The 16824-nt window shown below is 39.8% G+C and overlaps 1 protein-coding gene across 1 annotated transcript in view; it reads left to right on the plus strand.

The window, feature by feature from the left end:
* The window catches only part of Ccdc138 (coiled-coil domain containing 138), a 64007-nt gene that overhangs the window by 2911 nt on the left and 44272 nt on the right, over positions 1-16824 (plus strand). The window contains exons 4-7 of the mRNA XM_034524504.2: positions 2116-2227; positions 4111-4238; positions 6694-6875; positions 16089-16247. Of these exons, the coding sequence (XP_034380395.1) occupies positions 2116-2227; positions 4111-4238; positions 6694-6875; positions 16089-16247 (581 nt within the window). The remainder of the gene's footprint in view (positions 1-2115; positions 2228-4110; positions 4239-6693; positions 6876-16088; positions 16248-16824) is intronic.

Here is a 16824-nt window from a genome sequence, read left to right on the forward strand (position 1 = left end):
AACCTTCTGAACTACAGCTTCTGAAGGGGTTTAACTCTTTGTATTAAAACATTAAATATTGGGCTGGATAGATGGCTCAGCCGTTAAGAGCACTGTCTGCTTTTCCAGAGGTTCTGAGTTCAATTCCCAGCACCCACATGGTGACTCACAACCATCTGTAATAGGTAGGATCTGATGCCCTCTTCTGGTGTGTCTGAAGACAGCTACAGTATAATTGTAAAATAAATAAACAGATCTTTAAAAAACATATTTTTTTATTATTTAACATATTTTTTTTTATTAAAAGTTCATCAAATATCCAACGACATGCCCACATCTGTTAAAGACAGTCCTCTCAGAGACTCCTTTAGATAGCTATGTGTGAAATTGACCGCTGAAGCAAGCTGAGAGACCCAGGCTGTCCTCCAACTTCCTGTTAGTCTTCCTGTCCCAGTTTCCCAAGTGCTGTAATTATGTTATGCACACAATGCCCAACTATTTTGCATTTTTGAAATGTAAATAATTTATGGATGCTTCCTGTAAAAGATTATACCAGATAACTGAGTCAGTAATTGTGGTATTCAAGATGGGGCCCCCATAGGCTCATAGGGAGTGGCACTATTAGGACATATGGTTTTGTTGGAGGAAATGTGTCACTGGGGTGGGCTTTGAGGTCTTAGAAACTCAAGCCTGGCCAAGTGGCTCATTGTCTCTTCCTGTTGCCAATGAATCCAGATATAGAACTCTTAGCTACCTCTCCAGCACCGTGTCTGCCTGCATGCCACCACCATGACTGTAAAGGAGTAAGCCTCTGAACCGTAAGCCAGCACCAATGAAATGCTTTCCTTTATAAGAATTGTCTTGGTCATGGTGTCTCTTTACAGTAATAGAAGCCCTAAGTAAGACAGTAATCTATTTTATTTTTATCGAAAGTGAGTGTTTTTCCCCCCACTGGATTTGTTTAATCCCCTTAGCCTGTGCATTCAGCAGTCTTATTGAACAGCTTACTATGTCACTATGTCACCAAGTCACAGACATCAAACTATACCATATATAAAGATACATTTAAAACTCAACTATACTGCCAATAAACATATAAAAGGCAATGCAAAAGTATAGTAGAGAAAGGTGTGAAGTGAAAAAATAATTTAGTGGATTAAAGAGGCGATGCAGCTCTTAAGAGTACTGGCTGCTTTTCCAGAGGACCCAGGTTCAGTTCCCAGCATCCACGTAGTGGCTCACAACTGTCTGTAACTCCAGTTCGAGGTGTTGCACTTTCAGATCCCTTCTCAGGGAATAGGTGTGCACAAGTGCTCCATAGGGGTACATAGCACATGCAGGCAAAGTACCCATACATGTAAAGTAAAATCATTTTTTAAAGAAATAAAAGTTAAAATCAAAGTTAAAAGACAAAAAAGATTTGGGCAGTGGTGGCTCATATCTTTAATCCCAGCACTTGGGAAGCAGAGGCAGGCAGATCTCTGTGAGTTCAAGGCCAGCCTGGTCTACAGAGTGAGTATCAGAGTAGCTAACACTACACAGAGAGACCCTGTATCAAACAAACAAACAAACAAACATACTAGAGAGTTGGCTCAGTGGTTAAAAACAAATGCTCCAGGACTTCCTATATAGGAAGCAAGAAGGCTATATTCTGATTTCCAGGTAATACATCTGGTTCACATCGGTTCTCTGGTCTTAACATGTACAAGAGACTTAAATTTAAGGCACCTAGTCTTATTTCAGAGTCATTGCCTGGGTCAAATAAGAATGGAAGAGGAGGAGGCTGGAGAGATGGCTCAGCAGTTAAAAACACTGACTACCCTTCCAGAAGTCCTGAGTTCAATTCCCAGCAACCACATGGTTTCTTACAACCATGTGTGATGGGATCTGTTGCCCTCTTCCGGTGTGTCTGAAGACAGCTACAGTGTACTAATATAAATAAAATAAATAAATCTTTTTTAAAAAAAAAATAGGAGAGCATTATGTAATCAGTAAAGTACAATATGAATATGAAATTCAGTGTTTATTCTCGAAGCTCACATTACAGAGACAGATAAATCAGTTAGTGATTTTGGTCTTACTTTTAGGAGGCCAGAGTGAGACCGTTAGTATTTGACTAATGTTTTTTACTGACAGATGGCTTAGATACTTACAGCTCTGGAGATAAAGTTGGTTCACCACCGAGATATTACTCTGATGAAAGGAAGCATCCTCTCTGCAGTTCCTTCAGACATTTAAATGTGAACTGGTAAGGCATTTAGAATAATACTATAACTGTTCTATTAGCAGCTCAAGAAACAGTAGTGGAGAAAAAGTGTGTGTGTGTGTGTGTGTGTGTGTGTGTGTGTGTGTGTGTGTGTGTGTGAATCCTTAGTCATAATAGTCTACAACTAGTATGCTATCCTGCCAGTAGATATGGGTCACAAATAGTTATTACTTGAATGTGTCTGGTCTGAAAAGAAATATGCTATAAATATAATAATATACACTGGGGTACTTCCAGATAATGTAAAACCCTTTTATGTTAGTCTGGTTTTGTCACTGTGACAAAGTCTGTGACATAAACAAAAGAGGGGGGTTTATTTTGGTCCATAGTTTCAGAACTATAGTCCACTGTTGCTGGCTGCCATATTTCTGTGGTGATGCAGAGTGTCATAATGGGATGAACATGTGGTAGAGCAGAGCACTACAATTTATGGCTCCTGGGAGACAGAGACAACATGTCTGCCTACAAGACGTGCAGGCATAAAGCAGGAGCAGAAAGTGAAGGATCAGTGACTGACCCAACTTTGGTCCCATGCCATGAGGAGAGCCCACCCTGACACTATTAATGATACTCTGCTTACAGACAGAAGCCTAGCACAACAGTCATGTGAGTGGCTTCACCCAGAAACTGATGAAAACAGATGCACAGACCCACAGCCAAACATTAGACAGAGCTTAGGGAGTTTTGTGGAAGAGGGGGAGGAAGGATTTAAAGCCAGAGAAGTCAAGGACACCACAGGAAAATCTTCAGAATCAACTAACATGGGCCCATTGGGACTCACAGAGACTGAACCGCCAACCACAGAGCATGCAGGGATGGACCTAGTCAGTCCCCTTACACATATGTAACAGATGGACAGCTTGCTCTTCATGTTGGACCTCTAACAGCAGGAGCAGGGCCTGTCTCTGATCTGTTGCCTGCCTTTGAATCCCTTTTCCCTAACTGGATGGAGGGTCTTATCTAACCTTAATAGAAGAAGATGTGCCCAGTCCTACTACAAGGTGATATGCCAAGGCAGGTTGATATTCATGGGAGGTCTCCCCTTCTCTGAGGAGATAGAGGAGTAGAGGAAGGGGAGATGAGAGGGAGGGACTGGGAGGACAGAAGGCAGGGGAAGCTCCTATTGGGATATAAAATAACTAAATTAAGTAATGAAGGGGTGGAGGAAAACATGTTCTTAGTGACCAGCTTTTTCCAGTGGCCCAATTTCCTAACAGCTCATTTAGTATGATAAATAATTAGTGGGTTAATCCATTAATGAAACTAGCTCACTTGTAAACCAGTCACCCGGGGACTCTGAGATAGCAACATTGGAGCCCTAAGGAGTACTTTACACATGACCATAACAACTTTCATATCTTAACGTTCATTCTGTGGTGCAGTGATATCTTATATGTACTGTGATAAGTAAGAAACACTGTGGAAGTCTTGGCTCTTTTTGTTTTTAATGCACTTCTAGAAGAATGATCAATTGTGTTTATAAGCAGGTGAGTAATGCTGCCCTGAGGTAACCCCAGAACATGGCCTTCTAGTTTGTAGGGTAGCTGTTAATTATCTTAATCAAATTATAGATAACAATGCACATCTTATCTGAGTTACTGGGTTTTGGAAAAGGTTGGTAGCCACAGATCATTCTAAAAGTCTTAAACTGTTTTAAACATGCAGAAAGATTGAAAAGCACTTGCAATGGGCTTTCAAAAATTTTAACTTAGTTTGTACATTTTACACTCATATTTTTTTGTATTTAAAAATGATCTTTACATTTTCATCACTTGTGGTGTTGCTATCTGAAAAGCAGTTTTGTTTGTTTGTTTTGTCAGTTGTTATAGTGAGCTTCCGGATTTCTGATATATATGTTGTTAAAGCCTAGATGATGACCTGGATTCTTTTCGTGATTTAAAGAAATGGGAAACAGAAAAAGAATTAATTGAAGATGATTATAGAGACAGTGCCTCCAAAGTAACAAAGCAGTCCTTTGAGGACACGGAAAACGGTAAGAGAAGTTGTAAGGTAATGGTAATCTGTTAGTAGAGAAAGCCATGCCTGACCTCATAGTAGGAGCTGCTCCAGGACTCTGTATATTTCTGTGTTCTGAGTTTTTATAAACCATATACTTTCTGTACTTATCATTAAGTTGAAGGAGAAGAGAAATAAGCGTACTGTTTTCTGGTTGTGATCTTCCATTCTCAAAACCTATCCCAATAAGTTCATGATTAACTGAACTTCTGTGATGCCTTTTATTCCTTTTCATGTTTTTCTTTGTGGGAAGGGCCTCCAAGAATCTGACCAACCCTGAGGCTTTGGGTTGATGACAAATTGTTTTGTTTTCCAAAGTGATTAAACAATCTAAACAGTAGTAGATAAGTTTCACTTACGTCCAATCCCTACTAATATTGTATATATCAGAACCTTCTTTCTGCTAATAGAGTAAACACTCTCTTACAAAAAGTAAACCCTTGGGGCTAGGAGATGGCTCAGCCAAGAGCACTGTTGCTCTTGCCAGAGGATCCAGGTTCAGATGATTGTAAGCTACAAGCATCCATAATTCCAGTTCCAGAGATCCAGTGCCCTCTTCTGACTTCCACAGATACCAGGCACACACACATGATACACATATATCCACACAGGTAAAACATACATACACATAAATACTTTTTTAAAAAAGAAAAAAGTAAACCTTTATATATACTGCTTGTAAAATACAAACTAGTCCAGCCTCTAAGAAAATCCAGTTTAGGCTCTTGAATAGACTAAAAATATATCTACCATACAACAGTCACCATATCACTTCTGGTGCAGGGCTCAAAGTCAATGTACCACACAGATATTTGTGCATCCATGTTTGCTACAGTACTATTCACAATCCAAGTGATAGACCAACCTAGTGATCCTTCAACAACAGAGTAACCAAAGAAAATGTGATGCACTACACACATGAACACACACACACAATTTCATTCAATTATAAAGAACAAAACTCTGTCATTTGTAAGAAAAACAGATTCAACTGGAGATTATAATATTAAGTGAATTGAGTCAATCTCAAATACAAATGTGGCATGTTTTATTTATATATTATAGATTTTTGTATAGATGCATAAGCTAAGGGCTAGAAGGATATCTCAAAAGTTGAGAGTTCTTGATGCTCTTTCAGAAGACCAGAGTTTGGTTCTCAGCACCCACATGGTACCCTCTTCACAAACACCTATATAACGCCAGCTCTGACCTCTGATGGCATTCACACACAAGTTTACATGTGTGCTCCTCACCACCTCTCAAAAAAAATTAGGCACACCAGTCCATGGTGGCAAACGGCTTTAGTTCCAGCACTTGGGAGACAGAGACAGGCGGATTTCTGAGTTGGAGGCCAGCCTGGTCTACAGAGTGAGTTCCAGGATAGCCATGGCTACATAATGAAATCCTGTCTAGCAAAACTAAAATATAATAATAATAATAATAATAATACTATGACACATGTGCAGGCTGAATCAAGTTATATCATCTTCAAGTGCTGAGACCAAAGGAACAAAGAGGATGAAGGAGGGCAAAGAAGACAAAAGAACTGGAGACTGCATGTGCCCAGGGCTTCCACAGGGCAGGTGTGCTCCACACCTTGTAGCCAAAGGGGAAGGAATAGACACCACTTCTGGTCTTCACTTTCCCTGAGATCCAGAGGAAACCATGGATCCATTCGAGCAGACAGAAAGCCCTGCTACTGAGCAGGGAGAAGGCAGCCTGAGCACTTTTCAGTTTAAAGTTAAACCTGCACATAGATCCTAAAAGCCAGCAGTTTTGCTATTAGTTATGTATATACCCCCAAATAAATTTCTGACCATGTGTGGCAGGAGCCAGATGTGTGAGTGTGTAAACTGTACTTGAGCAAAGCACCTTAAATACATGTCTCTGAGAATGTTGTTGTATATTTATAAAATAGGATAAGTAGTAAAGACTTGTAAGCAGTAATCTTGGGCAGATTTCAGAGAACATGTTAGTATTTAAAGGGAGAGGTTATAGAAGTCAGACATATAAAGTCTAAAATAGACAAAACAGGGACTTTTAAAATGTAGGTAGAAGGACTTGAAAAATAACGGCAGTGGTTAGCACTGTAAATTAATTGGTAAATTAGTTGGAATTTGGTTTGCGGGCGCAGAGGGAAACAGGATTAGGAGTTTGTGAGGTAACATTCCATGTCTTGGACTAGGCTAGTTAATTCATGAGTGTTTTCATCCATATTACAATTAAGTCTGAAATGATTTCAGATTTACAAGAAATGTTGCATAAAGTGCAAATCTGTACACAAAATTTGTACACTTTATCCAAATCTTTTGTTACATTTTACCATTTTTTGCTATATCATTTGTTTCAGATTTTCTAATAATTCTATAATTTTTATTTAAAGCAACTCTTTCTGAAGATTCTCTGTCTGAAAAAATTTTCAATTTTTGCAGATACCCTGCTGACTAGCATGGCCTCCTCAAGACTTCAGACTGAATGCTGCAGTGGTTCTGTTGACACGCCTCTGAAGCATGACATTTACCCAAGACACACAGTGTCAAAGAAGCAGGGTTTGCTTCCACATCAAATAAATCAAATATATGATGAATTATATCATATACATATGAAACTGCAGGTAAAAACTAAATGCTGAATTGAAGGTTCAGAAATATTTGTGTTCTATTTGCAAAACTTCAATATAAGGACTTTGATTTGAATTATACATAAACAGCTCAAAGCAGTTCAGAAGGGGCAGATTTAATTGTTAGGAACTGTTGAATGGAAAATGTAGTAGTTGAGAGAAAAGTCACAGAAATGGTAGTTTGCTGGTAGGTGTGTCTTAGATTTTAGACTGTCTTACATTTATTTTCAACCCAGCCCATTCTTAAGATATCAAACAGAATGTGCTGATACAAAGTGTATTATTTGAAGACATTATAAATTCATTGTTGTAAAGTACCTATGTATAGAAGCCATTTGTCAAAATTCAGCTCTGAAAGTAGACATTTATGTTATCTTTGGGGTTTATATCTAAAGGGTATATATGCATGTGTTTATCAAGTGTCTAGTCAGAGAAGGAAGCATGAGTTTATCTTGTGCAATCTGTATGACTCTTTTTATTGGAAGCAATCATATACAACTCTGAAGTAGTTAAAGCATTTTATTTAGTTAAGTGGTTTTAAATAACAGTGCCTATCTTGTCAAAATAATTGAAACTTTGATTACTGTGGTATTTAAGAACAAGATGATTTTTATCCTAAATCACCCAAAAGTATTCTGGGAAGGACCAAGCTTGGTTCTTGACTGGAGGTAGAATTTAGATAGGAGAGCAGTGAGAATGACATTCTGGGTACAAATGGCATTGACCAGATGTGGTGATACACACCTTAGGCTCAGCCATTGGGAGGTAGAGGCAGGTGGATTTCTGTGAGTTCAAGACTTGTCTACTCAGTGAGTTTCAGGCCAGTTAGAACCATATAGTGGGACCCGACCTCAAAAAGAACTATGGTGGTGTCCATGGTCTATGCTGCAGCAAAGGGGCCATGTTGATGTCTGTGGTCTATACTGACACCAGACACCATGCTGAAGTCCATGGCCCATGCTGAGGCCGGAGATTCACGGTTGAGAAAGAATGGCATCCATGCCATGTCACAGGTTTCTGTGACAACCTCCAACCCCACCTACCTCACCCTCCATAAAAAGTAACAGCCTACACAGAAAGCCATTGAAGAGAACTTAAAAATTATGATGAGGATGCTGAAGTGTAGCTCTGTACAACTGATGGCTTCTGGTGGGGATGCAGGTGGGGAAGGACTCAGTTTTCTAAAAGGGGATGGCCACTGGGAGTTTGACCATGCTTCAGTGAGTATATAGATAACACAGGTTGAACAACGACCTCCTCTTCTTCCTCTTCCTCCTCTTTCTCCCGTACTTTCTCTTCCTCTTCTTTCTCTTTCTCTTCTTCCTCCTCTTTCTCTTCCTCCTCCTGCTCTTCTTCCTCCTCCTTCTTCTTTTGCTTCTTCCTTTTCTTTCTCTTCTTCTTTTGGGGTGAGGAGATCAAAAGGGTGGGTGTCAAGACCTGGGATGGCGGGGAGGTGTGATTGAGGTGTATGATGTGAAATTCCCAAATAATTCGTAAAAATACTGTGTTGAAGAAGAAAGGAAGGAAGGAAGGAAGAATGAAGGAGGTGCTTAGGAGGGGAGATTGTTAGGTTGTGAATTAAGCAGACCCTGTAGTGAAACAAAGTAGTGAAAACTCATGCTGGCTCTCTTACAGAATTTTAATCTAAGGAGTGAAACTAACAAATGGAGTTTTAGGAAGTGCTTTGTAGGGTAAAAAAAAAAAAAAAAAAGCAAACTGGCAAAGGTGTATCGGCAAACTATAAGTAAAACCAGTGAAGTGAGTGTGATTAACATGGCTTTATTAACTGCCAGTTTAATTTGCTTTTAAAATTTATTGGGTGTAGCCGGGCGGTGGTGGCGCACGCCTTTAATCCCAGCACTTGGGAGGCAGAGGCAGGCGGATTTCTGAGTTCGAGGCCAGCCTGGTCTACAGAGTGAGTTCCAGGACAGCCAAGGCTATATAGAGAAACCCTGTCTCGAAAAACCAAAAAAAAAAAAAAAAAAGAAAGAAATTTATTGGGTGGAGGCTGGAGAGATGGCTTAGTGGTTAAGAGCACTTACTCTTCTTCCTGAGGTCCTGAGTTCAATTCCCAGCACCCACATGGTGGCTCACAACCATCTGTAATGGGATCTGATGTCCTCTTCTGGTGTGTCCGAAGAGATTAATGGTGTATTCATATATATATATATATATAAAATAAAATCTTAAAAAAAATTTATTGGGTAACACCATTCAACAAATATTTTAGTACCTATTAATATGCATTCATATATTCAATGCTGTGTATCTATGCAAGTAAGTAAAATATCTAGGGTCCTGCTACATGTAGCTTATTTGAAGCAAATAGTGAATTACCCATGTTAAATATATATATTTTATATTATGCATGTAATATATACATAAAATTTAGACAGTATCTCATTAGCTAGCCCAGGCTGACCTTGAACTCACTATGTAGTTTAGCCCATCCTTGAATTCTCTGTTTTCCTGCCTTAATTGTTGTGCTAGAGAACTGAGGCACAAACTTGTATTACCAAGCCAGGCTAATTTTATTACTTTAAACAAAAGAATAACAGAGATATATCCTGGATATCTGATTAAGGGAGAATGAGAAGTCAGGTAAGGTTTTTCTGACATTTGAGTTAAATCCCATTTAAATCTAATCAGTGAGAGGAATACATTCTAGATTGCATGAGAAGCTCTTGGTTTAAGAAAAATAGAATCACCTGATGGTTTTTAAAGCAAGACAGGTGCATAAGCTACCCTGCTTATGTGAATTGATTGGAGGTGAGTGTAGGTGTAGAACTTGGGAGAGCGGATAGGATACCACTGAAGGTCGCTGGATGAGAGACAGTGGCGACATGGAGCAGGTTGGTGGCAGAGGAACAGCTGAAGAGAGTAGAGACTTTAGTGTGGATTTAAAGCTGTCTGGACTTGGTGTGCTGATTTAGATGAAACATACAGCAGGTGTGAGGGGCCTAATGTAATCCTTACCTTTCTGGTCTGTGCAAGGAAAGTGGATTTCAGAAAAGAGAAGGATTGAGTTGGAAGGGTGGGTTTGGGTTGCTTTGACAGGTAAGCATACCAACCTGACTGTCATATCATTGAACTTGGATAAATAACCTAATTTGGGGATCAGAATATTTAATCAGCTAAGTATTGTGTCTCTGTAACAAAGTACTTGAAATAATCAACTTAAGCCAAGTGTGTGCCCCATGTGGTAGTTTACACTTGGAGTCCTAGCTGCTTGGAAGGTTGAGGTTCACTGGAGCCCCTGACTGAGAGTAAGCCAGGTAGGCTAGGAAGATCTGATTTCAATTTAAAATAATTAGAAACAGTTTGCTTTGATTTGTAGCTTTGCAGGTTCTGATCTATGATTGTCCTAGTTTGCTTTCTGTTACCGTGATAAAGCACTGTGACCTAAACCAACTTGGCGGCATCCAGGACACAGTCCATCATGAAGAGGAATCAGAGCAGAAACTCGAGACAGGAACTAAAGAGAGGCAAGAGAGTAACACAGTTTAGTAGCTTGGGCTCCATTGCTCGCTCCATCTGCTTGCTTGCTTTCTTTTCTTCTTTCTTTCTTTCCTTCCTTCTTTCTTTCTTTTCTTCCTACTTTCTTTTCTTACTTTCTTTTTCCTTCCTTCCTTTCTTTTTAAAAAATTATTTATTTTATGTATATAAGTACACCATTACTCTCTTCAGATACACCAGAAGAGTGCATCAGACCCCATTACAGATGGTTATGCGCCACCATGTGGTTACTGGGAATTGAACTCAGGCTCTTTGGAAGAGCAGTTGATGCTCTTAACTGCTGATTCATCTCTCCAGCCCTCAGCCTGCTTTCTTATACAACCCAGGATCAACTACTCCAAAGTGGCACTGCTCTTAGTGGGCTGGGTCTTCCCACATCAGTCATTAATCAAGAAAATGCTCCACAGACCTGCCTAAAGATCAGTTGATGCAGAGTTTTTTTCCCTCAGTTGAGGTTCTCTCTTCCCAGATGACTCTAGCTCATATAAAATTGACGAAAACTAACTAAAGCAGTTTGGGTCTGTGGTACAACAGCATATGGTAAAAGCATTGACACAGCAAAACTCACTTTATGGCCATCAACCAAAGCAGGAAGTACCAGGGTCCCATAATACCAGGGTCCTCAAGGGCAAACTCCAGTGACCTAAGGACTTTCCATGAACAGGTACCTCTAAAAGGTTCCAGCACCTACCCTTAGTACTAGTGTGGGGACCAAAGATACATGGGACTTTGAGATGTATCCAACTCACAGACCACAGATTGCAAAAGCATACATGCAATTATTTTGCCTGACACATGATGTTGTCATTTGTGAAACTTAGGCTTGAGAACTGTGCAATTGAGTTTTAAGACAAAACAAACAGAAACACTTCATGTTTTATAACTCTACAGTTTTGTATTGGAGCCTATTCATAGCTATTCCAGACTGCATTCCACTATGGGCTGTGAGTTGGGCATGCCTAATTCTCAACTACAGTATCTACATATGGGTTACTATCTTAAGCTGTCATCAGTAGTTAAGAGCTAGAGAGGTGATAGAATGCATAGTGATGGTGGCAGTCTGATGATGTCTTGGATTAGGATAATGGTCAAGGATATAGAGAAATGGATGAACTGTAGAGATATTTAAATGATGGGTTCTAATACTGAGATTATTTGAGTGTGCAGTAAAGTTTAGTCAAGGAAAAAAATTCATGGATTTTTAGGGGTGAGGTAGTTGGGTAAATGCTATAGCTTTTTGCTGAGCTAGAAAACTGCATTTAAATTTATAACTCATTAATTTTATAATGTTATTATTTTTAATATACTCATGGAGTCGTACACCATCCCAACCAAATTTAAAATATTTCATCATCTCCAAAAGGCAACCATTATTCTAATTTCTGTCTCTGTGGATATTTTACACATGATATCCTATAGTATGTAGTAATTTGTGACTGGATCCTTTTACTTAGCATATTTTTAAGTTCATTCCTTGTTGCATCATGTATCAGTGTATGCTTTTTATTGCTAAGTATTACTCTGTTATATGTTGTGGCCTTTACTCTGCCTCAACGCTTTTGCCTCAACGCTTTGGGGCTAAATGCTCTGGTCAAGAGAGAGTGTGGGGCTCTTGGGGCAAGCGACTTGAAGAATGGAGACAAGACATGGGTGTGATTGATTCTCTTCTATTTTCTCAAGTCTCTCCTATTGAAGGGAATTCTAAGTTATTTATATACACAAACAGGAGAACACAGGTGAAAACACTTTACCACGTGCACCATACAGCTGAGGTCACTAAACAGCAAAACAAGCTATGTGGGATAAACAATATATTTATCAGAGTGGGCTTCAGCTGTTATAGGCTTTTGACAACCAAGTCTTTCATCAGGGTATATGGTTCCAGATGGCTGCAAAGTTGATCTAGCCGCTTTCTACTAAAGTCGGCTCCCAACAGTTATATACCACATTTTCTTGCTTTATTCATTAATTGGACATTGGGTAGTGTCCTAGTTTCATTTCTATTGCTGTGATAAAATACTCTGGCAAAAATCATCACAGGAGAGGGAATGGTTTATTGACTTGCAATCCCACATTACAGTCCATGTGTCTTAGGGTTTCCATTGCTGTGAAGAAGCACAATGATCAAAGCAACTCTTAAAAAGGACAACATTTAATTGGGGCTTGCTTACAGTTTTAGAGGTTTAGTCCATTATCATCATGGGGGGAAGCATAGCATCATCCAGGCAGACTTGGTGCTGAAGAAGGAACTGAGAGTTCTACAGAAGAGAATGTCTTTTGCAGGCAGCCAGGAGGAGGACCTCTTTAGCACTAGGTAGAATTTGAACATAGGACCTCAAACCCTCCCCCACTGTGACACATGTCCTTCAACAAAACCACACCTACTTCAACAAGGCCACGCTTTCTATTAGTGCCACTTTTTATGGGCCAAGCATATTCAAACCACCATATTCCATTCCCTGGCCCCCATAGGTTTGTTCAAACACATGAGTCTATGGGGGCCATACCTAGCCATAGCATAATACAAAATACATTTAGTCTAACTTCAAAAGTCTCCATAGTCTATATAACAGTCTCAACAATGTTTAAGATTAAAGTTCAAAGTATCTTAGGAGATTCATGCAATCTTTTAGCCATAGTCCCTGATAAGATCAAAATAAAAAAGCAGATCACATTCTTCCTTCATATATACATTATCATTCCAAAATATAGGAAAGAGAACACAGTGAGGAGATACCAGACCAAAGCAAAACCGAAAACTAGTTGGGCAAACTCCAAACTCTGCATTTCCATGTCTGATGCTCTTCAGATTTCCAATTCCTATCTTTATTGATTGCAACACACTTCTTTCTCTTGGACTGGTTCCACTCCCTGTTAGCAGCTGTCCTCAGCAAGTATCCCATGGCTCCAACATCTTTAACATCTTGGGGTCTCCAAGGCAACTTCACAGCTTCTTGTTCCAATGTCTGGGATCCACACATGATCTTCTCAGTTCCTCCAAAGGGTTGGGGTCACTTTTCCAGCTCTGCCCTCTGTAGCACTCTAGGCTCTGGTTGACTCCACTTCATTGCTGCTGCTGTTCTTGGAGGTCACCCCACTGGCATTTCTAATACACTGAGGTCTTCTACTGCAATTAAGCTTCACCAATGTCCTCTTACAGACTCATCATGGTGCTAAAGCTGCCAAGTTCTGTTGCTCGCCGGGGCTGGAACATGGGCCTTTTTTCTATTACATCCTTCACTGCCTAAGCTTGTCTGTCCTGGAACTTACTCTGTAAACTTATCTTGAACTCAAGAGATCTCTATGCCTCTACCTCTTGTAACGGCCGAGCTGCCCCACGTTGGGCGGCCAAACTGTAACGACCCGCTCTGTGTCACAGGTCTGGGTCTAGTGAGATAGAGTGTGGGCAAGCAACTCGAAGAATGGAGACAAGACAGGGTGTGTGGTCAAGTCTCAAGTCTCGTTTATTGTCTCTCTCTCTCTTATTGTCTCTCTCATTGTCTCCCATATTCTCCTTTCTCTCTTATTGTTTATCTCTATTGAAGGGAAATCTGGGGTATTTGTAGGCTTTTGCCATGTGCCTTGCAGGTGTGGATATGACGTAAGCCTTACAGGCGTCTACAGCGTGGATAGCACGTGCACCGTGTGCCTTGTAGGCTTGGATACCACGTGCGCCTTACAGACATGTATGGTGTGGATAGCACGGGGACAGCATGTGAACCGCATGCCTTGCAGGCGTGGATACCACATGCGCCTTGCAGCTGGGGGCAGTAAACAGCAAAACAAAATATGTGGGATATCAGAGTGTGCTTCAGCTGTTGTAGGCTGTTGAAAAACAAGTCTCACGTCAGGGTATATGGCTTGAGATGGCTGCAAAGCTGATAGCCGCTTTCTGCTAAAAGTCGGCTCCTAACACCTCCTGGGATTAAAAGTGTATACTACCATGCCCAGACCTAAGCTTTTATTTAATTCCTTTTCACAAGCTCTTTATAAGTTCTAGATTGTAGTTTATTCTAGATAGAGTCAAGTTGAGAACCAAGAATAGCCATCACAATCCATCTCTTGTCAATTTAACACACAATCATATTTCCTTATGTCTAAATGAAAACAATAACCAGGGCATAATAATGCCTAACATGATATAACTATCCTTTGTTCAACTGAAAATGCATAAACAATTAGCTTAGCTGGGTGGGATCCTGCTCTGTAGTCACTACTCCCTTAGTTCCATTTTATTTTCTTGAACACAGGATTTAGTTCCATTCCACTTCCTGGTGACCCTTTATTCTTTGAACCATATGTTTTGTATTTTTTCTTTCTAAGCTTGCTAAACTTGACTGAAATGCTCTTTATAAGAATGAACCACAGGGCAGAGTCTATGCTAGTTTTTCTTTTCTTTTCTTTTTTTTTTTTTTTTTGGGACTTCCTTTATTGGTGCAATTAATCTACATCTCTTTACGTTAGCCTCAGGCAGACCATTTGGACAAGGGCAAAAAGTAGCCACAGTCTTCACTGAAATATCACATGAACGATTTCTAGACAACATACTAAAATTTTCCTCTGAAACATCTTGAGACAGGCCCCCACAGTTCAAATCACCCTCAGCACCACTGTCTTCCATGTTCCTACTACTAGAATGGCCCATTAAGCCCCACTTAAAACATTCCAGTGCTTTCCAAATCCAAAGTCCCAAAATCTACATTTTCCCAAACAAAACATAATCAGGCCCTATCACACCAGTATCCTAGTCCTTGGTACCAACTTTTGTCTTAGGGTTTTTATTGCTGTGAAGAGGTGCAACTCTTTTAAAGGACAGCATTTAATTGGGGCTGGCTTACAGGTTCAGAGTTTTAGTCCATTATCATCAAGGTGGGAAGCATGGTATCATCCAGGCTGACTTGGTGTTGGAAAAGGAGCTGAGAGTTATACATCCTGATCCAAAAGCAACCAGGAAACAGGTGGCTAGGAGGAAATTCTCTTCAGCACTGGGCAGAGCTTGAGCATGTGACCTTAAAACCTTCCCTTCAACACAGTGACACACTTCCTCCAACAAAGCTACACCTACTTCAAAAAGACCATACCTCCTACTAGTGCCACTTCCCATGGGCCAAGCATATTCAAACCACCACACCATAGTAGCAGGGAAGTCAAGGCAGCAACACCTTAAAAGCAGGTAGTTATATCATACTCACTGTCAAGAGCAGATGAATATATATTACTTGTCTAGCATTTTGTTCTGTCTTACATTGCTCAGGACCCCCTACTGAGAGAGTGGTACTTCCCACAATGGGCTGGGCTTGACAGTCCCCCATAGACATACTCACAGGTCAACCTGATCTACGTAATTCCTTATTAAAACACTATTCCCAGGTAATTCTAGGTCGTGTCAAGTTGACAGTTAAAACTAACTAGTTATAGATTGTTTACAATTTAGGCTATTGTCATGATGTTTCTGTAAACATTTGTGTTTAAGTTTTGTATGAATATATGCTTTCATTTCTCTTGGAATGCTGGACTCAGATGCTAATTATGTTTAACATTTTTGAGAAGCTACCAGACTGTTCCAAAAGGGACCACACCATCTTACTTTGGCAAAACCTTTTGATTAAAACCGTGTCAGTGGATTAAAACATTATTTGCAGAATTTGTCAACTAATTAATAAAAACCACTTAAATTGTGTATTTTGGTAGTATGAAGCTACAGCACAGCAGAAATTCGCTGAAGAACTTCAAAAACGAGAACAGTTTTTAGCCGAACGAGAACAGCTGCTTTTCAGACATGAAACCGCCTTGAGCAAAATTAAAGGTGTTAAAGAAGAGGTTCTGACAAGATTTCAAATTTTAAAGGAGGTAATTCTACAGTGTTTGATTATAAAGTAATTCTTTTTTTCTTTTAGCTTTTTTGTTATTACCATCTTGCCATATTTGCTTATTTCACCTCTTTTCCTCCTCTTTGCACACACACACACACACACACACACACACACACTCACTCACTCACTCACATTATTTTCTTTCTTTTTTATTGGAAATATTTTTCCATACAGTATATTTTGATCAAAGCTTATCCTCCCTCATCTCCTAGATCCTTCATATCTCCCCACCCATCCAACTTCATGTCTTTTCTTCTTTCTTTAGGAAACAGGCAAACAAAAACAAAAAAGAAAACAAAGAAAAAACAAAGAAAAAGCATGGGAAACATATACAAAAAATGCACAAACAAAGCATCATAAGACCAACAAACCACTCTAAAAATACCATTGAGTTTATTTTCTGTTGACCATCACTGAGCCTGGGGCCTGCCCTTAAGTATGGTTTGCATATCCAGTGAGATTCCATTGGAGAAAACCAATTTTTCTTTGAGACCAGTTGACAGTTGGAGATAGCTTCTGGGTTAAAGATTTGGACTTGTATTGGGATCCCATCT

This window comes from Arvicanthis niloticus, chromosome 20 (genome assembly GCF_011762505.2).
Source record: "Arvicanthis niloticus isolate mArvNil1 chromosome 20, mArvNil1.pat.X, whole genome shotgun sequence".
NCBI lineage: Eukaryota > Metazoa > Chordata > Mammalia > Rodentia > Muridae > Arvicanthis > Arvicanthis niloticus.